At 50.0% G+C, this 27,741-nt stretch overlaps 1 protein-coding gene across 4 annotated transcripts in view; it reads left to right on the top strand.

Moving 5' to 3' along the window:
* hspa12b (heat shock protein 12B) overlaps positions 1-27,741 on the top strand; it is a 131,957-nt gene that overhangs the window by 42,591 nt on the left and 61,625 nt on the right. For 2 of the 4 annotated variants that reach the window (XM_068038533.1, XM_068038440.1), the window contains exons 2-3: positions 4,179-4,307; positions 13,342-13,416. In XM_068038533.1, coding sequence (XP_067894634.1) covers positions 13,374-13,416 — 43 coding nt within the window. In that variant the 5' untranslated portion in view covers positions 4,179-4,307; positions 13,342-13,373. The remainder of the gene's footprint in view (positions 1-4,178; positions 4,308-13,341; positions 13,417-27,741) is intronic. The other 2 variants (XM_068038619.1, XM_068038359.1) reach the window with 1 other exon arrangement.

Raw genomic sequence — 27,741 nt, 5'->3', positions numbered from 1 at the left:
GCCAAGTGCTGGAAAATGGGATTAGAATAGATAGTGCTTGATGGCTGGCACGGACACGATGGGCCAAAGGGCCTGTTTCTGTGCTGTATAACTATGACTCTATGACAGGGTGGGGTCTCGGGTGCATGGAGGAGCAGGGGAGGGAGGGGTGCAGCATCCTGGATGTGTACAAGTTGTTGTTGATATTGGAGTTGTCTGGGGGCAGGGGAGGGGGGGTTGTTTTGAGTATAACAGTAAAGTGATGGTCACGAGGGGCTTCAAGGATGTCCACGCCAGGGCCCTGTGGGGTGAATTCAGGGTACTGGCTGGCAGAGGGAATGGTCATAGTCATTGGGGGCAACTGGATTTCGTGGTGGGGTGGGTGAAGGTCGAGACTTAGATTTGGGTATTCTACAACATTATAGGGAGGGGACTCAGCAATAATACCAAGTTGGATTATAGGTGAATCTTGGGTTTGTGTCAGTATTTGGATGGTCACTGAAGTAGGATCAGTGTGAGGGATATTTGGATGGTCACTGAAGTAGGATCAGTGTGAGGGATATTTGGATGGTCACTGAAGTAGGATCAGTGTGAGGGATATTTGGATGGTCACTGAAGTAGGATCAGTGTGAGGGATATTTGGATGGTCACTGAAGTAGGATCAGTGCGAGGGATATTTGGATGGTCACTGGAGTAGGATCAGTGTGAGGGATATTTGGATGGTCACTGGAGTAGGATCAGTGCGAGGGATATTTGGATGGTCACTGGCGTAGGATCAGTGCGAGGGATATTTGGATGGTCACTGGAGTAGGATCAGTGTGAGGGATATTTGGATGGTCACTGGAGTAGGATCAGTGCGAGGGATATTTGGATGGTCACTGGAGTAGGATCAGTGTGAGGGATATTTGGATGGTCACTGGAGTAGGATCAGTGTGAGGGATATTTGGATGGTCACTGGAGTAGGATCAGTGTGAGGGATATTTGGATGGTCACTGGAGTAGGATCAGTGTGAGGGATATTTGGATGGTCACTGAAGTAGGATCAGTGTGAGGGATATTTGGATGGTCACTGGAGTAGGATCAGTGCGAGGGATATTTGGATGGTCACTGGAGTAGGATCAGTGTGAGGGATATTTGGATGGTCACTGGAGTAGGATCAGTGTGAGGGATATTTGGATGGTCACTGGAGTAGGATCAGTGTGAGGGATATTTGGATGGTCACTGGAGTAGGATCAGTGTGAGGGATATTTGGATGGTCACTGGAGTAGGATCAGTGTGAGGGATATTTGGATGGTCACTGGAGTAGGATCAGTGCGAGGGATATTTGGATGGTCACTGGAGTAGGATCAGTGTGAGGGATATTTGGATGGTCACTGGAGTAGGATCAGTGTGAGGGATGGCATGTTTACATTTATAGTGATCCGGTCTAAGGTAATGGGGGAGGTTCAATGGTGACAGAGGGAAGGTGTCAGGTAACATTGGGTGGGTCAAGGGTGATGGGCGCAGGCTGGAGGGCGGAAGGTGGGGAAACTTGCCTGGAATCTCTCCTGCACCTTTTTAACAAAAGATACTGTAAACCATGTGGCCACTCAAGGATTGCAAATCGGTGACATAATGGTAATGTGACAACTAGTAATCAGTGGACCTGGCTAATATGGGTGCAAGTCCCACCATGTCAGTTGGTGGAATTTAAATTCAATTAATTAATAAAAGCCTGGAATTGAAAGCTAGTCTCAGTAATGGTGCCATGAAACTATCATCGATTGTTGTAAAAAACTCATCTGGTTCACTAATGTCCTAGAGGGAAGGAAATCTGCTGTCCTTACCTGGTCTGGCCAACATGTGACTCCAGATACATGCCCTCTGAAATGGCCCAGCAAGACATTCAGTTCAAGGGCAATTAGAGACGGACAACAAATGCTGGCCTTGCCAGCGACGCCCACATCCCATGAAGGAACAAACAAAAATTGGGAGGCGACCAATGACAGTGGGTGGAATTTCCTGCTTGGTGCAGTTTTAGGCACATAAAAGCTATCTGCTCATCACTTACATTGTTCGGCTGACTGGCAAGAGAAGGCTGATTTCGAACACCCTTCTCTTTTCAGCAGTTACGAAGCTGCAAACACGCGGGTCTCATACCTCAATTTGTCTCCTACCATTGGAGGAAGAGCAGAGGATGTGACTGAGGAGGGCTTTTGCTGCTCTGTCAAAGATACCACAATGCCTGTGGATGTCACATGAGATAGTCACTGAGATTTGTCATTCAGCATGACCTGCAACTGTGTGGTTTCGGTGGGAATCCCATGCCAGCTGCCCTCAAGGTGACTGCTGTACTCAATTTCTCTCTTAGTGGTGCCTTCCAGGGATCAACGGGCAATGTACATGGCATCTCACAGGCTGCGACCCATACGTGCATTAAAGAGGTGACCAATGCCCTATTCCGTTGTGCCAATGATTTAATCGATTTACCTGTAGACGAGGTCAGCCAGGCAGCAAGGTGCGTGTCTTTTGGCACTATTGTTCATTTCCCTAGAGTGCAAGTGGTGATCGACTGTACTCTCGTGGCCATTAGAGCTCCCTGGGACCAGCCTGCTGCATCTGTTAATTGCAAAGGCTTCCACTCTTTAAACGTGCGACTGGTTTGTGACGACAAGAGAAGAATCGTGCAGGTCTTTGCTCATTTCCCAGGGAGTGTCACGGCTCCTACATTTTGTGGAACTCACAGCTGCCTGGAATGTTTGAAGCTCCAGCCCAAGTTGACGGCTGGATTCTGGGAGACCAGGGTCACCCCTTTTGGACATAGTTAATGACATCAGTGCAGCACCTCCAAACTGCTGCTGAAGAGCAATACAATGCTGCTCACTCTATCCACAGAGCCATCATTGATCATACCATTGGCATGCTGACAATGTGCTTTCTGTTGCCTTATCCAGTCTGTCGGGGCTGTTCAATGCATGCCACAGAGGGTGCCGGGAATAATCGTTGTCTGCTGTGTATTGCGCTATTCGGCAATTCAATGTGGATGTTATTTTGCAGGTGGAGGAACTGGGAGAACAGCACTCCTCCTCAAATGAGAATGACGACGAAGAGCCTGAGGAGGAGGATAATAATGCTAATGAGAATCTTATGAATGTTGGGCCCAGGTCTTGCAAGGGATATTAGAGAGAACCTTATCTTCGCATGTTTCAGCCAAGAGCTAAATTAAAGCTCGAAGGAAACAAAAGGGCGGCACAGTGGCGCAGTGGTTAGCACCACAGCCTCACAGCTCCAGGGACCCGGGTTCGATTCTGGGTACTGCCTGTGCGGAGTTTGCAAGTTCTCCCTGTGTCTGTGTGGGTTTCCTCCGGGTGCTCCGGTTTCCTCCCACATGCCAAAGACTTGCAGGTTGGTAGGTAAATTGGCCATTATAAATTGCCCCTAGTATAGGTAGGTGGTAGGGAAATATATAGGGACAGGTGGGGATGTGGTAGGAATATGGGATTAGTGTAGGATTAGTATAAATGGGTGGTTGATGGTCGGCACAGACTCGCTGGGCCGAAGGGCCTGTTTCAGTGCTGTATCTCTAAACATAAACAAAAAAAGTTAAATCTCCGCAAATGTTCCCATTCCCCCGTGACCTGAATCATTACTGTCATCTAAACGCAGGCCTCTTTTAACAGCGACGCACGAATCTGCAGTGGATATGTGCTTTTAATGCCCTGTCTGCTACAAACTTCATTGAAAGCTGTCTGCATCTCAGTGGAATTCGTGTCCTGCATCCACACATTACCCTTCAAACAGAGGATGCTGCAAAGTTCCAGCACTTTGATTTGACCGGCACATCCAAATGGATCTGGGTTACAACAGAGCTGTAACAGTTCCCACACAAGGAATGTCAGCGAGGGATAACAGAACTTACATTGGAAGGCATGTTGCTGAGGAATAAAGCTCAAATTCTTCAAGTGATAAGCAGCCGTCTGAAGGGTCAATGTCAAGCATAAAAGCACACTGGGCACTTTTCCTAAATACTTTGCAAGCGTGTCAGCCACAGGTCTCCAATAAGCATTTTCCTTTTCAGCTGAGACACTTCAAATGATGTATGAGATCAAAGATTAAACAAATAAATGTATTTAGAAAAATTATACAGCTATTTACAATATGTACATCAGCCGTGACACCTTCGTGCTCATAATTGCTTAATTTTACATTTTCTATGTCTAGGTGCTACCCCAAGGTAGAGGCAGTCTGCTCAATTTACTGCCCGCTTTGCTCTGGATGACCATGGATCCATCCTATTGGGGGTCTGCAGCAATGGTGCTCGAGTATCCCCTGTGTGCTCGCCAGCTGGAGGTAAGGGGGTCAATGTCGGGGAGGGGAGGACGAGACGCCACTTACCGTGGGGGTGTCCTGAGAGAAAAGCCCTGGGACAGCTGACGTGCTCCTCCTACATCTGGGTGCACGATGGAACCTGCCCGTCTCCCTGAGTGGAAGGAGCAGCTGGTGGGAGGCCCAGGTTCCTCGCCCTTCTCACACTTGGATTCTGCTGCATGGAGCCCACAGCAACAGCGATGGAGTGCAGGTCAAATCGCATATGGCGCAAGGGCTCAACCAGACTCACCACAGAGCTCACAAAACTGAGAAAGCCATATCCTCAAATGCCTCAGACATGGCAGACGTTATGGCTTGCGTGGACTCCTCCATGGCACGCACAAAGCCACACATGACCTCAGGCATCTCCGATATATTTTCCACACGGCTTTGCTGTACATCCAGCAGACTTCTTGTAGCAATAGAGGATCATCATGAGTGTGGGACTGAGCAGGGGCCTGGTCCTCAGCAGTCCTCCGATTGTCAGGGGACCCGGCTGGCACATGCTCCCTCAGCTGCTGGGACGTGTCTGTGTCATGACCACCACCCAGATTCTAATCTTAAACCCCACCACGGATCATGTGGATGTATCCGAGCTGGCAGAGGTGGAAGAGGAGGCAGGGGACAGAGGACTAGTCTTGGGCCTCACTGCATTGCATCACTCGAGTGTGGGCACCTGTGGTGGAGACACAAACAGAGGCACATTAAGCTTCATCAGAACATGAGATCGACATTCACACATGTTCATCTTGTGTTCAAACAGGGCTGCAAGACTAAAGATGACACTTCATTCTTATGCCTCGAGGATCCTGCCTCATCGCCTGCGAGGGCTCTGCCTCCCTCCTCTCTCACCATCTCTGCTGCATCCTCCTCAGCTGATGTCAGCAGTGAGGTCTGGGGCTCCTCCACCTGTCTTCACCCACTCACAATGGTTATGGGTGTGTTTATCCTGCAGGAGACCGTGTCGATTTAATTACACATCAAAAGATGCATTACACCCATCGTATACAGGCATCGACATCACTCATTCTGAAGGGATTTTCACAAGACACAGCCAAGCACATAAAAAAATCCAGATGCCAATATTCTGCATAATCATTTGGTGTATTGGCACCGAGGTTTATCACGCACTCGAATGCATGTCTTGTCTGCCCACTATCTTAAAAAGGAGCCAAGGAGAAAACCATTACAACAGTTTCAAGATCATCGCTTCCCCTTGCTGATCTGAGCAAGTCATTGACGCGTTTCTGACACTGCACCCAGGCCCGGCGCGTTACCCCATGGTTCGAGACCTCCTCCGCCACCTCCAACCAGGCCACCTTGGTCAGCCGGGAGGGTCTTCTGAGACCATCTACAGGGATGGGAACTCCTGTCTTGCCCTGACGGCCTGGAGGAGAACGTGAAGAGAGGAATCGATGAACCATGGGCCAGGACGCTGCCTGCCGGCTGCCATGGTTATGGGTGTTGCAGGAATGAAAACAAAATGATGAGGGGAAGTTGGTGCTGGATGGGAGAAATCATGAAGGAAGAGCAAAGACATCAATGATCAATTATCTTAATGGGTTTTCTCAGCTTCAAAAACACTAAGGCTGCAGATTATGATGTTCTCAGAACTAGAGTGAGGTTTAGCCAAGTTCACTGAGAAACATGAGGCAGAGAGAGAGAGACAGCATGCTGTTGCACGTAATGGAGTCTTCTTTATTCTGTTTTACTTTCACTTTCGCTTTCAGCTCCCTCTGCTGGCTCCTGTGTGCATGGTAGCCTCAAGTGAACAATATGTACAATGCAATTCTCAAAACACTACATCCCTCCCCATAGCATGTTTCACTAGTTTGTTTCCAGAAAAGTAAACAATAATCTTAAACTAAATAGTTCACTTTGTAAAATAGTCACTGAAGTATGGTGGGCATTTTCTTTGACAAGTATGATATCATCTGATAGCAGATGTAGTCTCATTTGACTCATGTTCTTCATCTGGCGATGTTGATGTTGGAATTAGATTCAATGCTTACAAGTTTTCAGTGCTTTGAAGAATGCCTCATTGTGATGATCTGTGAACTGCGCTTAGCAATGTTCATTGATCCTTTTGTGTTGGTCACAGTAAATGGTTGGATGTCATAATGGGTTGTTTGCTTTCCAATATGACCATCACGTTTCCCAAGTACTTTATCTCCTGGCTTTAGCAGTGTAGCTTGAAATTTCATGTTTCGCTCTGCATTTACCTTCATTCCATCCTTCTGCTCTCGATCGCAGTCACGTACCTGTTGATCATTATCTCCGCAGGGTAGCTCAGTGCACGTTGGAATATTTTTTACTTGTTGATGGGATGTGGACATCGCTGGCTAGGCCAGCATTTATTGCTCGGCCATTTCAGAGGGAATTTAAGAGTGAACCACATCGCTGTGGGTCTGGAGTCACATGTAGGCCAGACCAGGTGAGGATGGCAGATTTCCTTCCCTAAAAAGGACATGAGTGAACTAGATGGGTTTTCAACAATTGACAATGGTTTCATGGTCACCATTAGACTAGCTTTTTAATTCCAGATTTATTAATTGAATTCAAATTTCACTATCCGCCATGGTGGGGTTCAAACCCATGCCCCCAGAGCACTAGCCTGGGCCTTTGGATGACTAGTCCACTGAAATCACCACTACGCCACCTCCTCCCCAGGATGTGGGAAGGTGAGTGTAGCTGGAGGTTTTCCAGTAGTCGATTGAGGAGTCTCTCAGTAATTTCGAAGAAAGTGATTCAGCTCTTGTCTCCATGACTTGTTCTCAGCTGTAGCTGTACGTATTACTTTTTTCAGGGTTTGCATAAATCGGCTTCTCCGTTAGCTCTTGGCCAATGGGGTGTGATTTTCCGATGAGTGAACCCTAGGGTAGTTTGCAAATTTACTGAACTCATCGCTGTTGAACAGGGGTCCATTTTCACTTCTTACAGTTTGAGGGATTCCAAACAAGGCAAAGATCTGGTCAAGCTTTGGGATGGCTGCTTTTGTTGAAGTTGACCTAACTAATTCCATAATTGGGGATCTGCTGTAGTCGTCAGTGACAACAAGTAGGAGTTCACGAGTGGGCAAATCTGTGAAACCAACACTAACTTCAATCCATAGTCCTGGAGATAGTTCAGATATCTTGAGAGGATCATGAAGATTTGACATTGTGGATGCTTGACATGACAAATACTGATTGATTTTATACTCAACTATGCGGTCAATTCCTGGGAACCATACCTTTTCCCTAAGGAGTTGTTTGGTTTTGACAATGTGCTATATCGACAATTCCCTCAATGAGTGTGGAATGGCAATTCAGTTGTTCTGTAATATAAGATCAGATGTGGTTGTAACAGTGAGCTCTTTTCAAACATTATGAACACCTTGTAGTGGGTGAGCAATATCGCTTGCAGACACTTTCTCGATCACGTCTTTCCAGTTTTGTGATTTCATAGCCTTCAAATATAATTGCAAAGCCTCATCTTGTTTTGTTGCTGCTTTGATGTCAGCTAGTTTTAGTGATGTTGGCACCACATTTATGCTTACGTAGTTGAGCTGTTGTTCAGCAACCTTTTCCTCACGACTAGTAGGACTGTCAGCAATGGATGGTCGCGAAAGATACTCCACTGGGTTGAGCTTGCCTGGCTGATACTCAGCCTGGAACACATACTCTTGTAGTTTGAATATACGATGTTCTATTCAAGTGGGTGGTTTGCTATGTAGATTGTTGAACTAGCTCACTAGTGGTCTATAATCGGTTATTACTTTAAACTTGCTTCCATATAGGTAGAGATGAAAGTGTAAGCTATCCCATGTGATTGAGAGTGTTTTTCTCTCTCTGTTTATGAATAATATTGCTCTACAGACATTAACGATCTGCTTGTTATTGCAACAATTGATAGGTTACCTGTCTTGTCTTTCTGTATGAGGACTGGACCTAAGCCAACCATGACTAACTGGGTGGTTTTCTCAGGGTCGAAATAGGCATTTATACAACTTGCTGACAAATGTCTTTTGATCTGGTGTACCACCTGTTTGTGTGAATTCGTCCATTCCCAATTGGTGGTCTCTTTTGTCAGATTACATAGGGGGGCAGATTGCACAGCGAGGTCAGGAATGAAGCGACTACATAAGTCCTAGCAGACTCCGGACTTCCTGTACATTTGTAGAATCTGCAGCATTTGCAAAGGCTTCAACTTTCCATGGACCTGGTGATTGATACTCCTTCACCACTGAACACATGATCAAAGAATTCAATTCCGCTTTCATTGAACAAGCACTTGTCTTTATTAAAGGTGAGGTTACATTCTCTGAGACGTTGTAGGTGTGTACGTAGGCGTGTCTCGAGTTCCTTTTCAGTGTGGCCATAGATGAGAATATCATCACTGATATTCAGTCCTTGAAGTGCAGATTGAAGCAAGTGCTGAAATACCTCAGTTGCTGAACTGACTCCAAGGTTGAGCTTCTCGTACCGAAAACGTCCGATATGAGTAGATAATACAGTAAGATATCTCGATTCTTCTGCAAGCTCGATTGGATGGTAGCCTGCATTGAGGTCAAGTTTAGCAAAGTGTTTAGCACCACTCACTTTATGATGTCAATGATTATCGGTGTGAAGTCTCTTTCTCGGTGTATGGCTTGGTTTGGTGATGGCATATCGAAGCAGACTCTAACCTGGTTCTCACTCTTGGGTTTCTTGACGACTTGTATGGGTGAGACCCAAGGGGGAGGCTCATCCCCAACTTTCCCAATAATGTCAGGGTCAAGTCGGCATTGACGTTCCTTCGCTGTCTGTTACCTGACATGAAATGGTATTCATCGCCATTGGTTCTCGAGACACTCCTACAATCTACAATGTCTCAGAGATTGTAACCTCACCTTGAACAAAGACAAGTGCTTGTTCAATGAAAGCAGTATTGAATTCTTTGATCATGTGTTCAGCAGGGGCATGTTAGGGTCGACATGCAGCTTTCATGTAATACCTTTCAGCGTTCCAACACTAGTGAAGTGATCAGCATACAGTTCGAGAATGTTTTAGTTATGTGAAGAAATTGTGTATGTGACTGCAGATTTGTTGCTGCGTGGAAACTGATAAATGTGTCACATTCTCCCGATATGACATAGAATAGAGTATTTGTTCTAGTGTCTTTCAATGAGACTGGCATTTCAAATGTCCTGAGGGTTTTCAGCGGTTTGTCACTGTTGAAAGGAAATGTTTTGTATTCCCTGGTTTGCAGAGAATGGGGCAATCCTGGTTAAATGTTTTGTCTCTCATGACATTGACAGATGTTCCTGTATCTATGAGAGCATCTACATCTGATTAGCCAATGGTCACTGTCACATGTGGTTGTTTGCTGTGTCTGACAGAGAGAACACACAAAGGTATGTTTGGGGTCATCAGCCTCTACTCTGGCTATAGTCTCACCCTTTTGCTGTGGTACGCATACGTGACACCCTTCGCTGGGATTGGTCTGAGGAGTTGATTTTACTGAGGAGCGACAAACAGGCAAAGTGGTTGGGTCTTCATAGAATCATTACAACACAGAAGGTGGCCATTCGGCCCACTGTGTCTATGCTGGCCCTCCTAAGGAGCAATTCACATACTGCTGCTCCACCGCACATTACTCCTCTTCAGAGGTTTAGAATATTTAGAAAATGTAGAAACATTTACAGCACAGAAGGTGGCCATTCTGCCCATCATGTCTGCGCCGACTGAAAAATGAACCGCACAGCCTAATCCCATTTCCCAGCACTTGGTCTGTATCGCTGGAGGTTATGGGACTTCAGGTGTACATCCAGACTCCTTTTGAATGAGTTGAGTGTTTCTGCCTCTACTACCCTCTCAGGCAGTGAGTTCGAAACCCCTGCCACCCTCGGGTAAAAAACTTCTCATTTCCCCTCTAATCTTTCCACCAAATCACTTTAAATCTATGCCCCTTAGTCACTGACCTCTCTAAGGTGAATAGACCCTTCCCATCCACTCTATCCAGGCCCCTCACAATTTTGTACACCTCAATCAAATCTCCCCTCAGCCTTCTCTGTTCTAAGGAGAACAACCCCAGCCTATCCAATCTTTTCTCATAGTTGCATTTTTCCAGTCCTGGCAACATCCTCGTAAATCTCCTCTGTACCCTCTCTAGTGCAATTACATCCTTTCTGTAATGAGGTGACCAGAACTGCACACAGTACTCAATGATTTATACAGTTCCAGCATAACCTCCCTGCTCTTGTATCCTATACCTCAGCTAATAAAGGAAAGGATTCCATATGCTTTCTTAACCACCTTATCGACCTGCCCTGCTACCTTCAGGGATCTGTGGACATTCACTCCAAGGTCCCTCACTTCCTCTACACCTCTCAGTAGTCTTCTATTAATTGTGTATTCCTTTGCCTTGTTTGACCTCTGTTACAACCAAGGCAGGAGGCGTGCACTGTTAATTCAGTCCCACTTCTCCACAGGTCACAACATATCAATACATTTCCCCATTTACCGAAACAGTCAATTAGATATTCTATTTGTCCCCAGCATAAAGCACACAAACCAGGTTTCTTTAATAAACAAAAAAATTATCTGTTTATTATAAAACCACATCTTAACCAATAATGAAGTAAATATATACGCAAATTGAAATATTAAAGCACTGTATTTTTTTATATCCAGCCCTTACACACATCCAAAAACCAGTTAACCAGGAAAAAATGGATTTTTGTTTACAGCTGTTACAAAGGAATAAAAAAATAACTTTTGCTGAAGAGATATGGAAGGAACATCTTTGATTGGTGAGATGCCCCAAAGTCGAATAGTTGGCTGCCACTAGGAATTTTTCCAGGCAAGGTTGATGAACAGTCTGTTTGGGTAGACGTTCAAAGCAATTCAGCTGCAGAAGGCTTCACATAGGTCTTCCATCAGGTGTGCAGCAACAGGTATCAGTTCTTACACACATTCGATACAAAGTTCATTTGGAGATGCAAGGTTTCTGCAAATATTCAGGGTTTCTTAAAAATGCAGGAGGCAAAAGTACCACTTCATACAGGCTTTTACTTTTCAATCGCAAGGATTCTTCAAAGAGAGGCAAGATCGGCGCAGGCTTGGAGGGCTGAATGGCCTGTTCCTGTGCTGTACTGTTCTTTGTTCTTTGTTCTTACCTTCCCTTTTTTTTCTAAAAGCCTCCATAAAGTTCAGCTATCTCCAAATGTCTTCAAAAATATAGATTACCAAGTTTCAACACAAAATGGAAATTCTGTAACACCTCCCCAAATGCATCACCTCACACTTCTCCAAGTTGAATTCCATTTGCCACTTTTCTACCCATCTGACAAGTTCATCGATATCTTCCTGCAGCCTACAGCTATCGTCCTTGCTATCTACACCACGGCCAATTTTTGTGTCGTCTGCAAGCTTCTTGATCATTCCCCTTACATTGAAGTCCAAATCATTAATATATAGCCCAAAAAGCAGGGGACCTAGTGGAACGCCACTGGAAACAGCCCTCCAGTCACAAAAGCACCTGTCAACAACTACACTTTGTTTCCTGCCCCTTTTCCCCCCAAAACACTTACCTTTGAAATCTGACCTCCCCTCTGCCCCAGAGTGTACAAAGTTTAAAGGTTACCGCTTCCCACCATCCCCTACACCCATTACGTTTATTTGACCCCCATTATCCACCCCCCACATCTGTTTTAGCGCTGAGGGATAAATGTTGGCCAGGACACCAGGGGGAATTCCCAAACGCTTCATCTAACAATGGGCTGGATTTTACCAAGCCCTCAATGTTGGACTCCATGGCGGGATTGCCAAAAGATGGGCCCGGCAGTGGTCTGCCCGACGTCAAGAGGGCCTGGCCCGATCCTCCTGGTGGCGGTGAGGCTCCGTGGTGACCCCCCCCTCCCACTAATGGGCAACGGGACATGGATTTCAATATTTAAATTAATGAACTTACCTTCAATCTTCCAGCCCGCCACGATCTTCGACACAGCAGCTGGCACTCCCGGTCCTTCAATTCCCCGTCCGGAGAAAGCCGTCATCTCCCGGATGGGGGAGCGGTGGGGGGGAGTTAATATTTTCAGTGCTGGTGGGGGGTGGATAATGGGGTCAAATAAACGTAATGGGTGCAGGGGATGGTGGGAAGCGGTGACCTTTAAACTTTGTGCACTCTGGGGCAGAGGGGAGGTCAGATTGCAAAGGTTTTGGAGGGGAAAAGGGCAAATAGTTAATGCAATTATTGGGGTGGGAAAGGGACATTAGAAATCTATTTAATAAATATTGGGTGGGGATGTATCTTTAAAAATTCAAATTTGCCAGCAGGGATGGCTGCCCTTTAAAAATGGCACCAGTGCCTGCGCACACGCAGCTGACGCCATTGCCGGGGACAGACGGACAGCCCACCCCCTCCACGCGTGAGATTGCGGCAGCTCTTTTGCGTGTGGCCCGCGTGTGCGGGCTGCCATTTTTTGAGCTCGCCGAGATCTGCGCGGGCTGTTAAAATCCAGCCCAATGTGTACGATCTTTTACGTCCCACTGAGAGGGTAGACCAGGCCTCGGCTTAATGTGTCATCCGAAAGACGGCACCTCTGACAGTGCAGCACTCCCTCAGCACTGCACTGGGGGGGGGGGGGGGAATCAGCCTGGATTTTGTATTCAGATCTGTGGAGGGAGGGGGATGTGAACCCACGTCCAGAGGAGAGAGTGCTGCCCTCTGAGCAGAACAGACAGCTATAAAGCCTAAAATAAAAGCAAAATACTGCGGCTGCTGGAAATCTCAAATAAAAACAGAACGTGCTGGAAATACTCAGCAGGTCAGGCATCATCTGTGGAGAGAGAAACAGAGAGTTAACATTTCAGGTCTGTGATGAAAGGTCATAGACCTGAATCGTTAACTCTGCTTCTCTCTCCACAGATACTGCCTGACCTGCTGAGTATTTCCAGCACTTTGTTTTCATTTTGCATTTATAAGCCTCCCTGACCTCTCCACATGGCATTCCCAGGATGATGGAAGAATATCATGTGACTTTACTGTCTTTCAGGAGTTGCTCTGACAGTCAACAGCAGATGCACCATGTCTGCAGGCATCAACTCCAACACGGCTCAACTACTGTCAGGTAAGAAACACTCTCTGCAATAGACCGTCCCGGGGAATGAGGAGCCCCTCATTATTAACTCCCTCAGTCCTTCACTTCCCTTGGACCTCAGCTGCATCAGAGCAGGAGGAATTACAAAGACAGGAGTAACAACCCTACCAACCCACCCTCTCCACATATCCCTCAACCTCCCCTACCCACCCTCTCCACATATCCCTCAACCTCCCCTACACACCCTCTCCACCTATCCCTCAACCTCCCCTACACACCCTCTCCACATATCCCTCAACCTCCCCTACACACCCTCTCCACCTATCCCTCAACCTCCCCTACACACCCTCTCCACATATCCCTCAACCTCCCCTACACACCCTCTCCACATATCCCTCAACCTCCCCTACACACCCTCTCCACATATCCCTCAACCCTACCTACCCACCCTCTCCACATATCCCTCAACCCCCCCACACACCCTCTCCACATATCCCTCAACCTCCCCGACACACCCTCTCCACCTATCCCTCAACCTCCCCTACACACCCTCTGCACCTATCCCTCAACCTCCCCTACACACCCTCTCCACCTATCCCTCAACCTCCCCTACACACCCTCTCCACATATCCCTCAACCTCCCCTACACACCCTCTCCACATATCCCTCAACCCTACCTACCCACCCTCTCCACCTTTCCCTCAACCTCTCCTACACACCCTCTCCACATATCCCTCAACCTCCCCTACACACCCTCTCCACATATCCCTCAACCCTACCTACCCACCCTCTCCACATATCCCTTAACCTCCCCTACACACCCTCTCCACATATCCCTCAACCTCCCCTACACACCCTCTCCACATATACCTCAACCCTACCTACCCACCCTCTCCACCTATCCCTCAACCTCCCCTACACACCCTCTCCACATATCCCTCAACCTCCCCTACACACCCTCTCCACATATCCCTCAACCCTACCTACCCACCCTCTCCACATATCCCTCAACCTCCCCTACACACCCTCTCCACATATCCCTCACCTTACCTACCCCCCCTCTCCACATATCCCTCAACCCCCCCCTACACACCCTCTCCACATATCCCTCAACCCCCCCTACACACCCTCTCCACATAACCCTCAACCTCCCCTACACACCCTCTCCACATATCCCTCAACCCCCCCTACACACCCTCTCCACATAACCCTCAACCTCCCCTACACACCCTCTCCACATATCCCTCAACCCTACGTACCCACCCTCTCCACATATCCCTCAACCCCACCGACCCACCTTCTCCACATACCCCTCAACCCCCCCTACCCACCCTCTCCACATATCCCTCAACCTCGCCTACCCACCCTCCCCACATATCCCTCAACCTCCCCTACACACCCTCTCCACATATCCCTCAACCCCCCTACACACCCTCTTCACATATCCCTCAACCCCCCCTACACACCCTCTCCACATATCCCTCAACCCCCCTACACACCCTCTCCACATATCCCTCAACCTCCCCTACACACCCTCTCCACATATCCCTCAACCCCACCTACCCACCCTCTCCACATATCCCTCAACCTCCCCTACCCACCCTCTCCACCTATCCCTCAACCTCCCCTACACACCCTCTCCACATATCCCTCAACCTCCCCTACACACCCTCTCCACATATCCCTCAACCCTACCTACCCACCCTCTCCACATATCCCTCAACCCCACCTACCCACCCTCTCCACATATCCCTCAACCTCCCCTACACACCCTCTCCACCTATCCCTCAACCTCCCCTACACACCCTCTCCACCTATCCCTCAACCCCACCTACACACCCTCTCCACCTATCCCTCAACCTCCCCTACACGCCCTCTCCACATATCCCTCAACCTCCCCTACACACCCTCTCCACATATCCCTCAACCCCACCTACACATCCTCTCCACATATCCCTCAACCCACCTACACACCCTCTCCACATATCCCTCCAGCTCCCCTACACACCCTCTCCACATATCCCTCAACCCCACCTACACACCCTCTCCACCTATCCCTCAACCTCCCCTACACACCCTCTCCACCTATCCCTCAACCCCACCTACACACCCTCTCCACCTATCCCTCAACCTCCCCTACACACCCTCTCCACCTATCCCTCAACCCCACCTACACACCCTCTCCGCATATCCCTCAACCTCTCCTACACACCCTCTCCACATATCCCTTAACCTCCCCTACACACCCTCTCCACATATCCCTCAACCTCCCCTACACACCCTCTCCACATATCCCTCAACCCCACCTACACACCCTCTCCACATCTCCCTCAACCGCACTTACCCACCACCTCCACATAGAGTCAGAATTATACAGCACAGAAACAGGCCCTTTGGCCCATCGTGTCCGTGTCGGCTATCAAGCACCAATCTATTCTAATCCCATTTTCCAGCACTTGGCCCGTAGCCTTGTATGCTATGGTGTTTCAAATGCTCATCTAAATACTTCTTAAATATTGTGAGGGTTCCTGCCTCTACTACCTCTTCAGACAGTGCGTTCCAGATTCCAACCACCCTCTGGGTGAAAAATCTTTTCCTCAAATCCCCTCTAAATCTCCTGCCGCTTACCTTAAATCTATGCCCCCTGGTTATTGACCCCTCCGCTAAGGGAAAAAGTTTCTTCCTATCTACCCTATCAATGCCTCTCATAATTTTGTATACCTCAATCATGTCCTCCCTCAACTCCACTTACCCATTGCTGCCACTTATCCCTCAGCCCCACCTACCCCTACATCCCTCCATTTGATCAGTGATGAACATCCACCTAGCACAAGACCCAAAGGTTTGAGAGGAAGAAGATCAATGTCTTAGCCCTAAAGCAGCCCGACTGAAGAGAGGAATTCCAAGTGCATCTCACAACCAATGTGGAAAATCTTCACATATCCAACTCAATTTCAGAATAGTGAGAACAAATCAAATCAGCTGTACTAGATTCCTGTGTCCAGACCATTGGGTTCGAGCATCATCGTCCCCAGAACTAGTTTGACGAAAATGATGCTGAAGTATGTGACCTGCTGGAACAAAAACGAGCAGCCTTCATTGCCTGGCAGAACAACCCAAGGTCGCAAGTCAAGAAGGTCGCATTCGAACAGCTCAAGGCTGACACCCAACGACAAATCCGGAAGATAAAGGACAAGCGGTGGGAAGAGAAAGCCCGAGAGATCCAACAATATGCCGCCCACCATGACATGAAAAGCTTTTTTGAAGCCACCAGGGCCATCTATAGACCAAGGTCAAATGGACAAAATCCCCTACGCTCACAGGATGGTGTCTCTCTTCTTAAGGATGACAATGCCATCCGTCATCGCTGGAAAGAACATTTTCAACAACTCCTCAACAGGGAATCCACAATGGCAGCTGATACTCTTCAGGCTCTCCCCCAGTATCCTGTGGTAGAATCCGTGGATGAACCACCATCGATGAGAGAGCTGCAACAAGCAATCAAACAGATGAAAAACAACAAAGCCTGCAGCCCCGATGGTATTCTAGCTGAGGGCTTCAAAGGCAACAGGCTTTTGCTCGCACCAAGACTCCATGCACTCATTTGGGAGGAAAAAGAACTCCCCCCAGCTTCAGGAATGTGACAATTATAACTATCTTCAAGAGGGGAGATAAATCATGCTGTGGAAACTATCAAGATATTTCCCTCTTGTCCATAGCAGGGAAAATCCTGACACACATTCTCCTGAATTGCCTCCGTCCTGTGGCTGAGGAAATCCTCCCAGAGACACAGTGTGGCTTTAGACCTTCCAGAGGTACCTCTGACATGGTCTTTGTTGCCCGACAAATCCAGAAAAAATGTCGAGAACACCACCAAGAATTCTTCATTGCATTCATTGACCTGACCAAAGCATTTGACTCAGTCAATCGCAAGGCTCTGTGGATTGTGTTCCAAAGATTTGGATGTCCAAGAAACTTCATCACAATTGCTCCATGATGATATGACTGCCCCTGTCTTGAGTGGGAGATCTGAAACAGACACCTTCAAGATCCGGACTGGGGTCAAGTAAGGCTGTGTGACAGGCCCAACACTATTTACAATCTACCTGACAGCGACTATTCACATCATGAAAGATCAGCTGCCCTCTGGTGTGAGTATTAAATAGATGGAAAACTTTTTAATCTCAGTTGCCTCCATATCAAAACTAAACTGACCATCACAGACATATATAATCTATAGTTTGTGGATGACTGCAATATCATTGCCCACTCTGCTCCAGATTTGCAAGCTGTCCTTGATCTCTTCAATTCTGCAAACAAGAGACTCAGCCTGTCCTTGAATGTTGCCAAAACAAAACTCGTGCATCAATTCACACCTGGCCAACCAAATATTCCACCTCCCATATATGTTGAATGAGAGACTTTGGAACATGTTGAGCACTTCCCATACCTTGGCAGCCACCTCTCTCAGAAGTCCACCAGTGACGAGGAGATCCAACACTGGATCAGCTGTGCCAGCTCATCCCTCTGAGCTCCGCAAGTCAACAGAAGTCCTAGTGTACAGTGCAATTGTTGTCACCATGCTCCTGCGCTGCAGTGAGACCTGGACTGTGTATCAGCGACACAAGAGCGCAGGAGAAATTTCATCAGCAATGCCTCTGCCGCATCGTCTGGATTAAACGGGACGACCGTCAAACACACACTAGTGTCCTTGAAGCCAGCTCCACATGCATTCAGGCAAAACTCCTGCAAAACCAACTTCGATAGACTGGACACTGTGTCCATATGACCGAAAACATTCTCCTCCGCCAGGTCCTGTTTTCTCAACTCTCAAATGGCCAGTGTTCTGGGTAGGACAAAGAAAATGCTTCAAAGACACTCAGAAGTTCTCTTTGATGCGCGGCAGCATTGACATCGATAACTGGGAGGAACCTTTTTTTTTTAATTATTCATTCATGGGATGTGGGCATCGCTGGCCAGGCCAGCATTTATTGCCCATCCCTGATTGCCCCAACTGCGTGGCTTGCTCGGCCATTTCAGAGGGCAATTAAGAGTCAACCACATTGCTGTGGGTCTGGAGTTACATGTAGGCCAGACCAGGTAAGGACAGCAGATTTCCTTCCCTAAAGGACATTAGTGAACCAGATGGGTTTTAACAACAGTCGACAATGATTTCATGGCCATCATTAGACTAGCTTTTAATTCCAGATTTATTAATTGAATTCAAATTCCACCTTCTGCTGTGGTGGGATTCGAACCCATGTCCCCAGAGCAATACCCTGGGTCTCTGTGTTACTAGTCCACTGACAATACCACTACGCCAAAGCCTCCCCCTAAAAAACCTGCGACCAGTTGTTCAAAATGGCGACAACTTGTCCATCAAGCTGCATCATGCTTTGAGTCCAAACACCTTAATGATGAGGCAGCACGACGGCAGAGAGGGAAAGAAAAGGAAGAGAATCCTGCACTCCAGATCCTACTACCTTGTGGGACGTCCTGTCCTATGTGCTCAAAGATCTGTGGGTCGAGAATCGGCCTGTTCAGTCACCTGAAGACCCATGGCCGAAACTAGTGACCTACAGTAGGCGTCATCCTCAAATCGAGGGACAGCCGACCAGTATTGTAGTGCAGTGTATTTGTTACTGGACTAATAATCCAGGGAAAGTAGGTTTAAATCCCACCGTGGCACTTTGTGAATTTGAATTCAGTTAAAGAAAATCTGGAAACAAAAACTGCGTTCAATAAAAGTGACCGTGAATCTGTCGGATTGCCGTTAACTCCATCTGGGCCTATATGTGACTCCAGTCCCACACCACTGTGGCTGACTCTTAACTGACTCTGAACTGGCAACTCAGTACCAACTATTACCAGTGGATCAAGGTGATAGCTCACCACCATATTCTCAGGATGACTAGGGATGGACAGTGAATTGTGGCCTTGCCAGTGACACCCACGTCCCCTGAGAGCGAATTTAAAAAATCCCTCAGGCTCATCCTCTCTCCCATCTATCCACCTTCTCCCAATATCCCTCAATCCCACTTACTCGCCATCTGATCACCCCTCAGTCACCTCTTTCTCCAGACCTCTGAGTCCTTGGGTGAACTCTGTGAAAACACTCCCCGACCTATTTTCAGCTGCTGAGGTTTGTCCCACTCCTCATGAGTAACCAGTTTGGATCCACATTGTCAGGGACACTCAGAACATTAAAACATTTCCATGAACTCACCCCTTCCCAAAGGAAAACAATCCAAACATTTCCTCACACTTAGTATCCTGACACTCAGTCATGAGTTTACAAGATGTTTTTTTTGAATGGGCGACAAGTGTTGGAAGCAAATTTCACAACCAAAGCCCAAATAATACTGGCATTAACTATCAAATCTCTGAGTCACAGTCTCAGTGCTTCCCAACTCCTCTGCTGCTCAGTCCAGGCTCAGGGTTCATCCTCACAGTCAGTGATTTACAGAGACCTTCCTGTGAGACAGGAGCCCATTGCCCCCCTTCCATTGCAAACCTCAGTATGTGTACCCGCTTATTAGATAGGAGCAGAGGGGCAGGAGAGGGAGAGGGAGAGCGAGAAATGTAGGGTAAAGGAGGGGGGAAGAGGGGGAGGCAGGTGGGGGGAGGGAAGGAGGGAGAGAGAGGACATGAGGTGTTGGTTTAGAATGAGTATTGAGGCTGGGTTTGGATCCAGTTTTACTGTGACTCTGCTGAGCAGACACGAGGCTTCCTCGAGGGCCAGTTTTCACTCAAAAGAGACAATTATTTCATTGATTCAGTTGTTTTCTTCTCTCACCAACCCACCCTCACTGACCCCACTGACCTCCACCCAGCCTCACTGACCCCACTGACCTCCACCCACCCTCACTGACCCCACTGACCTCCACCCACCCTCACTGACCTCCACCCACCGACCCCCCCACCCCCACTGACCCCACTGATCCCCTCCACTGACCCCCCCCACCCCCACTGACCCCCGCCGACCCACCCACCGATCGCCCCCCCCCCAACCGCCAACCCCCACCCATGCCATTCACCCCCACAGTCCCTCCTCCCAACCACACCCACCATCCCCCCACCCCCATGGTCCCCTCCCCCACACCCATTATCCACCCCCCCCACCCGCTGCCCCCCACAGTATCCCCACATCAAATCCACCCCCGCTGTCCCCCCTATCATGATTGTACGTGTGGGCTTGAGAATTGGAGACTATCGGGTACTTGGCAGAGAAACTGAAAGTTACTCAGTGTTTTAGGGTAAAGGGAGACCGTGCGCAACCTGGAGAGCGAGACAGCCTGGGAGCCAGAGAGAGAGAGAGGGGGGGAGCCAGAGGGAGCCAGAGAGAGAGAGAGCAAGCCAGAGAGAGAGAGCCAGAGAGAGAGAGAGAGAGAGCAAGTCGGAGAGAGAGCGAGAGCAAGCCAGAGAGAGAGAGAGAGAGAGCAAGTCAGAGAAAGAGCGAGAGCAAGCCAGAGAGAGAGAGCCAGAGAGAGAGCAAGCCAGAGAGAGAGCAAGCCAGAGAGAGAGCAAGCCAGAGAGAGAGCGCCAGAGAGAGAGAGCCAGAGAGAGAGAGAGAGAGAGAGCGCCAGAGAGAGAGAGTCAGAGAGAGAGAGAGCAAGTCGGAGAGAGAGCGAGAGCAAGCCAGAGAGAGAGAGAGAAAGAGCAAGCCAGAGAGAGAGAGAGAGAAAGAGAGCCAGAGAGAGAGAGAGAGAGAGCGCCAGAGAGAGAGAGAGAGAGCAAGTCGGAGAGAGAGAGAGAAAGAGCAAGCCAGAGAGAGAGAGAGAGAGAGAGCAAGTCGGAGAGAGAGAGAGAAAGAGCAAGCCAGAGAGAGAGAGTCAGAGAGAGAGAGGACAGAGATGGAGAGTGATACAGCAGAGGAGACAGACAGAGAGAGAGTCAGATAGGGTATGGGATGAGTGTAATTAGATTGCACACAGGGTTTGCAGCATTCAGTGACTGTATTTGGTGACAGGGCTCCTCAGGGTTCAAACCTCACCAGCTTTAAACAATATTGCTCATTCTTGAGACTCTGCCAGAGCTGCCACAGGCACTCAAACCCCTTCCTCACTCCCCATCTATCCCTGAATTCCAGAGTTAGCAGACAGGCAGAAATTAGAACCACACTCACAGCCACACACTCCACACTGGATTTGTGCTGGAGGCAGGGCTCCCAGGGCTGGGCCCAAGAGGTGAGGGGAAACCCGCCTCGGCCTTTACACGCCTCCCCCACCCCCACACGATCTTCCGTTGTTCCGGAAGTGAAGTTTCTGGTGCCTGTATCTCCATCCCTTTAAAGACAGGGGTCCCACCTCCAAGAGCTGCCTGACAATTCCTCATATTTCCCCTTCATCATCTGCACAAAACCTTCAATCTGTGTCCCCTAGTCCTTGTACTAATTAATGGGAACAGTTTTTCCTTGTCTAACTTATCTTAGCCTGTCATAATCTTGTACATTATTGTACAAGTCTATTAAATCTCCCCTCAATCTCCTTTGTTCTAAGGAGAACAAACCCAGCTTTTCCAACCTAACCTTGTAACTAAAACCCCTCATCCCTGGAACCATTCTGGTAAATCTCCTCTACACCCTCTCAAGGACCCTCTCATCCTTCCTGAAGTGTGCTAACCAGAACTGGACGTAATACTCCAGTTGGGGCCTAACCAGAACTGTATATAGATTCAGCATAACTTCCCTGCTTTTGTACTCAATGCCTCTGTTTATGAAGCCCAAGATCCCTTATGTTTACAAACCACTCTCTCAATATGTCCTGTCACCTTCAAAGATCGATGCACATACACCCCCAGGTCCCTCTGTTCCTGCACACTCTTTAGAACTGTGCCATTAAGTCTATATTGCCTCTTCCTATTCCTTCTGCCAAAATGCATCACCTCACGCTTGTCAATATTAAATTCTATCTGCCACCTCTCTGCCCATTCTGCTAGCCTATCTATGTCCTGTTGCAGGCAGTTCATATCATCCTCACTGTTGGCCGCACCTCAAAGTTTCAGCAAATTTTGAGATTCTACTCTTTATTCCAAGATCCAAGTCATTTACATATAGCAAAAAAAGCAGTGTTCCCAGCACTGACCCTTGGGGAACACCACTGTCTACCATCCTCCAGTCTGAAAAACAACCATTTACCATGATTCACTGTTTTCTATCCTTAAGGCAATTTTTTTATCCAATTGGACACTGACCCTCCTATTCCACGAGCCTCAATGTTGTTAACCAGCCTTTTATGTGGTACTTTATTAAACGCTTTCTTAAAATCCATATAAACAACATCCACTACATTCCCTTCATCAATCTTCTGTTACTACATCAAAAAATACAATTAGATTAGTCGAGTATGATCAATCGATCGGGCCTACACGTGACCCCTGACTGACAGCAGTGTGGTTGTCTCTGAACTGCCCTCTGAAATGACCAAACAAGGAAGGCCGCTCACCTTTTCAAGGGCAGTAAATGCTGGTGTTGCCAGCAACGTCCACATCCCTGAAAGGAATTTAAAACAAACTCGCAAATAAACATGCACACTCAGAGTGTTTGTCAGGGAACCACACAGGAGGCTATTGCAGAAGATTAAGGTCTCCAAAATTAAAGAGAAGTTAATAAAGTGGATTAAATCTCAGTCAGAACAAGGAGGCAGAGGGTCAGAGTTAAGCAGAATTTCAAAATGTAGACTGATGTCCCATTGGATTCTGTCCGAGGCCCACTTCACATTCACTGTGTACAGCAATAATGTGGATAGAGAGGGAGAAAGAGAGGGAGTGGGGATCAGACTGAGAGTGAGAGGGAGAGGGAGCTGGGTTCAGACTGAGAGTGAGAGGGGAGTGCGAGAGGGAGTGGGAGAGGGAGTGGGAGAGGGAGTGGGCATCAGACTGCACAGGGAGAGGGAGAGGGAGTGGGGATAAGACTGCACAGGGAGAGGGAGTGGGGATCAGACTGAGAATGAGAGGGAGAGGGAGCTGGGTTCAGACTGAGAGTGAGAGGGGAGTGGGAGAGGGAGAGGGAGTGTGAGAGGGAGTGGGAGAGAGAGTGGGGATCAGACTGCGCAGGGAGAGGGAGTGGGAGTGGGGATCAGACTGCACAGGGAGAGGGGATCAGACTGCACAGGGAGAGGGAGTGGGAATGGGAGTGGGGATCAGACTGCACAGGGAGAGGGAGAGGGGATCAGACTGCACAGGGAGAGGGAGTGGGAGTGGGGATCAGACTGCACAGGGAGAGGGAGTGGGGATCAGACTGCACAGGGAGAGGGAGTGGGGATCAGACTGCACAGGAAGAGGGAGAGGGAGTGGGGATCAGACTGCACAGGGAGAGGGAGTGGGGATCAGACTGCACAGGGAGAGGGCGTGGGAGTGGGAGTGGGGATCAGACTGCACAGGGAGAGGGAGAGGGAGTGGGGATCAGACTGCACAGGGAGAGGGAGTGGGGATCAGACTGCACAGGGAGAGGGAGAGGGAGTGGGGATCAGACTGCACAGGGAGAGGGAGTGGGGATCAGACTGCACAGGGAGAGGGAGAGGGAGTGGGAGTGGGGATCAGACTGCACAGGGAGAGGGAGCGGGGATCAGACTGCACAGGGAGAGGGAGCGGGAGTGGGGATCAGACTGCACAGGGAGAGGGAGCGGGAATCAGACTGCACAGGGAGAGGGAGTGGGGATCAAACTGCACCGGGAGTGGGAGCGGGGATCAGACTGCAGAGGGAGCGGGGATCAGACTGCACAGGGAGAGGGAGTGGGGATCAGACTGCACAGGGAGAGGGAGCGGGAATCAGACTGCACAGGGAGAGGGAGCGGGAATCAGACTGCACAGGGAGAGGGAGCGGGAATCAGACTGCACAGGGAGAGGGAGCGGGAATCAGACTGCACAGGGAGAGGGAGCGGGGATCAGACTGCACAGGGAGAGGGAGTGGGGATCAGACTGCACAAGGAGAGGGAGCGGGAATCGGACTGCACAGGGAGAGGGAGTGGGAATCAGACTGCACAGGGAGAGGGAGAGGGAGCTGGGATCAGACTGCACAGGGAGAGGGAGCAGGGATCAGACTGCTCAGGGAGAGGGAGCGGAGTCAGACTGCACAGGGAGAGGGAGCGGGGATCAGACTGCACAGGGAGAGGGAGCGGGAATCAGACTGCACAGGGAGAGGGAGTGGGGATCAGACTGCACAGGGAGAGGGAGCGGGGATTAGACTGCACAGGGAGAGGGAGCGGAGTCAGACTGCACAGGGAGAGGGAGTGGGGATCAGACTGCACAGGGAGAGGAAGCGGGGATCATACTGCACAGGGAGAGGGAGTGGGGATCAGACTGCACAGGGAGAGGGAGCAGGAATCAGACTGCACAGGGAGAGGGAGTGGGGATCAGACTGCAGAGGGAGAGGGAGTGGGGATCAGACTGCACAGGGAGAGGGAGCGGGGATCAGACTGCAGAGGGAGAGGGAGTGGGGATCAGACTGCAGAGGGAGAGGGGGTGGGGATCAGACTGCACAGGGAGAGGGAGTGGGGATCAGACTGCAGAGGGAGAGGGAGCGGGGATCAGACTGCACAGGGAGAGGGAGTGGGGATCAGACTGCAGAGGGAGAGGGAGCAGGGATCAGACTGCAGAGGGAGAGGGAGCGGGGATCAGACTGCACAGGGAGAGGGAGTGGGGATCAGATTGCACAGGGAGAGGGAGCGGGGATCAGACTGCAGAGGGAGAGGGAGCGGGGATCAGACTGCACAGGGAGAGGGAGTGGGGATCAGACTGCACAGGGAGAGGGAGTGGGGATCAGACTGAACAGGGAGAGGGAGTGGGGATCAGACTGCAGAGGGAGAGGGAGTGGGGATCAGACTGCACAGGGAGAGGGAGTGGGGATCAGACTGAACAGGGAGAGGGAGTGGGAGTGGGGATCAAACTGAACAGGGAGAGGGAGTGGGGATCAGACTGAACAGGGAGAGGGAGTGGGGATCAAACTGCACCGGGAGTGGGAGCGGGGATCAGACTGCACAGGGAGAGGGAGAGAGAGTGGGGATCAGACTGCACAGGGAGAGGGAGTGGGGATCAGATTGCACTGGGAGTGGGAGTGGGGATCAAACTGCACAGGGAGTGGGAGTGGGGATCAGACTGCACAGGGAGTGGGAGTGGGGATCAGACTGCACAGGGAGAGGGAGTGGGGATCAGATTGCCCAGGGAGAGGGATAGGGGATCAGATTGCACAGGGAGAGGGAGTGGGGATCAGATTGCACAGGGAGTGGGAGTGGGGATCAGACTGCACAGGGAGAGGGAGTGGGGATCAGATTGCCCAGGGAGAGGGATAGGGGATCAGATTGCACAGGGAGAGGGAGTGGGGATCAGATTGCACAGGGAGAGGGAGAGGGGATCAGATTGCACAGGGAGAGGGATAGGGGATCAGATTGCACAGGGAGAGGGATAGGGGATCAGATTGCACAGGGAGAGGGAGTGGGGATCAGATTGCACAGGGAGAGGGAGAGGGGATCAGATTGCACAGGGAGAGGGAGAGGGGATCAGATTGCACAGGGAGTGGGAGTGGGGATCAGATTGCACAGGGAGTGGGAGTGGGGATCAGATTGCCCAGGGAGAGGGAGTGGGGATCAGATTGCCCAGGGAGAGGGATAGGGGATCAGATTGCACAGGGAGAGGGAGTGGGGATCAGATTGCCCAGGGAGAGGGATAGGGGATCAGATTGCACAGGGAGAGGGATAGGGGATCAGACTGCACAGGGAGTGGGAGTGGGGATCAGATTGCACAGGGAGTGGGAGTGGGGATCAGATTGCACAGGGAGAGGGAGTGGGGATCAGATTGCACAGGTAGTGGGAGTGGGGATCAGATTGCACAGGGAGTGGGAGTGGGGATCAGATTGCACAGGGAGTGGGAGAGGGGATCAGATTGCCCAGGGAGAGGGATAGGGGATCAGATTGCCCAGGGAGAGGGATAGGGGATCAGATTGCACAGGGAGAGGGAGAGGGGATCAGATTGCACAGGGAGTGGGAGTGGGGATCAGATTGCCCAGGGAGAGGGATAGGGGATCAGATTGCACAGGGAGAGGGAGAGGGGATCAGATTGCACAGGGAGTGGGAGTGCGGATCAGATTGCCCAGGGAGTTGGAGAGGGGATCAGATTGCACAGGGAGTGGGAGTGGGGATCAGATTGCACAGGGAGAGGGATAGGGGATCAGATTGCACAGGGAGAGGGAGAGGGGATCAGATTGCCCAGGGAGAGGGATAGGGGATCAGATTGCACAGGGAGAGGGAGAGGGGATCAGATTGCACAGGGAGTGGGAGTGGGGATCAGATTGCACAGGGAGAGGGAGAGAGAGTGGGGATCAGACTGCACAGGGAGAGGGAGTGGGGATCAGATTGCCCAGGGAGAGGGATAGGGGATCAGATTGCACAGGGAGAGGGAGAGGGGATCAGATTGCACAGGGAGTGGGAGTGGGGATCAGATTGCCCAGGGAGAGGGATAGGGGATCAGATTGCACAGGGAGTGGGAGTGGGGATCAGATTGCACAGGGAGAGGGAGAGAGAGTGGGGATCAGACTGCACAGGGAGAGGGAGTGGGGATCAGATTGCCCAGGGAGAGGGATAGGGGATCAGATTGCACAGGGAGAGGGATAGGGGATCAGACTGCACAGGGAGAGGGAGTGGGGATCAGATTGCACAGGGAGAGGGAGAGGGGATCAGATTGCACAGGGAGAGGGAGTGGGGATCAGATTGCACAGGGAGAGGGAGTGGGGATCAGACTGCCCAGGGAGTGGGAGTGGGGATCAGACTGCACAGGGAGTGGGAGTGGGGATCAGATTGCACAGGGAGAGGGATAGGGGATCAGATTGCACAGGGAGAGGGAGTGGGGATCAGACTGCCCAGGGAGTGGGAGTGGGGATCAGACTGCACAGGGAGTGGGAGTGGGGATCAGATTGCACAGGGAGAGGGATAGGGGATCAGATTGCACAGGGAGAGGGAGTGGGGATCAGATTGCACAGGGAGAGGGATAGGGGATCAGATTGCACAGGGAGAGGGAGTGGGGATCAGACTGCCCAGGGAGTGGGAGTGGGGATCAGACTGCACAGGGAGTGGGAGTGGGGATCAGATTGCACAGGGAGAGGGATAGGGGATCAGATTGCACAGGGAGAGGGAGTGGGGATCAGATTGCCCAGGGAGTGGGAGTGGGGATCAGACTGCACAGGGAGTGGGAGTGGGGATCAGATTGCACAGGGAGAGGGAGTGGGGATCAGATTGCACAGGGAGTGGGAGTGGGGATCAGATTGCCCAGGGAGTGGGAGTGGGGATCAGACTGCACAGGGAGTGGGATAGGGGATCAGATTGCACAGGGAGAGGGAGAGGGGATCAGATTGCACAGGGAGAGGGA

Source organism: Heterodontus francisci, chromosome 1 (assembly GCF_036365525.1).
Source record: "Heterodontus francisci isolate sHetFra1 chromosome 1, sHetFra1.hap1, whole genome shotgun sequence".
NCBI lineage: Eukaryota > Metazoa > Chordata > Chondrichthyes > Heterodontiformes > Heterodontidae > Heterodontus > Heterodontus francisci.
This window is presented reverse-complemented; position numbering and strand designations above follow the sequence as displayed.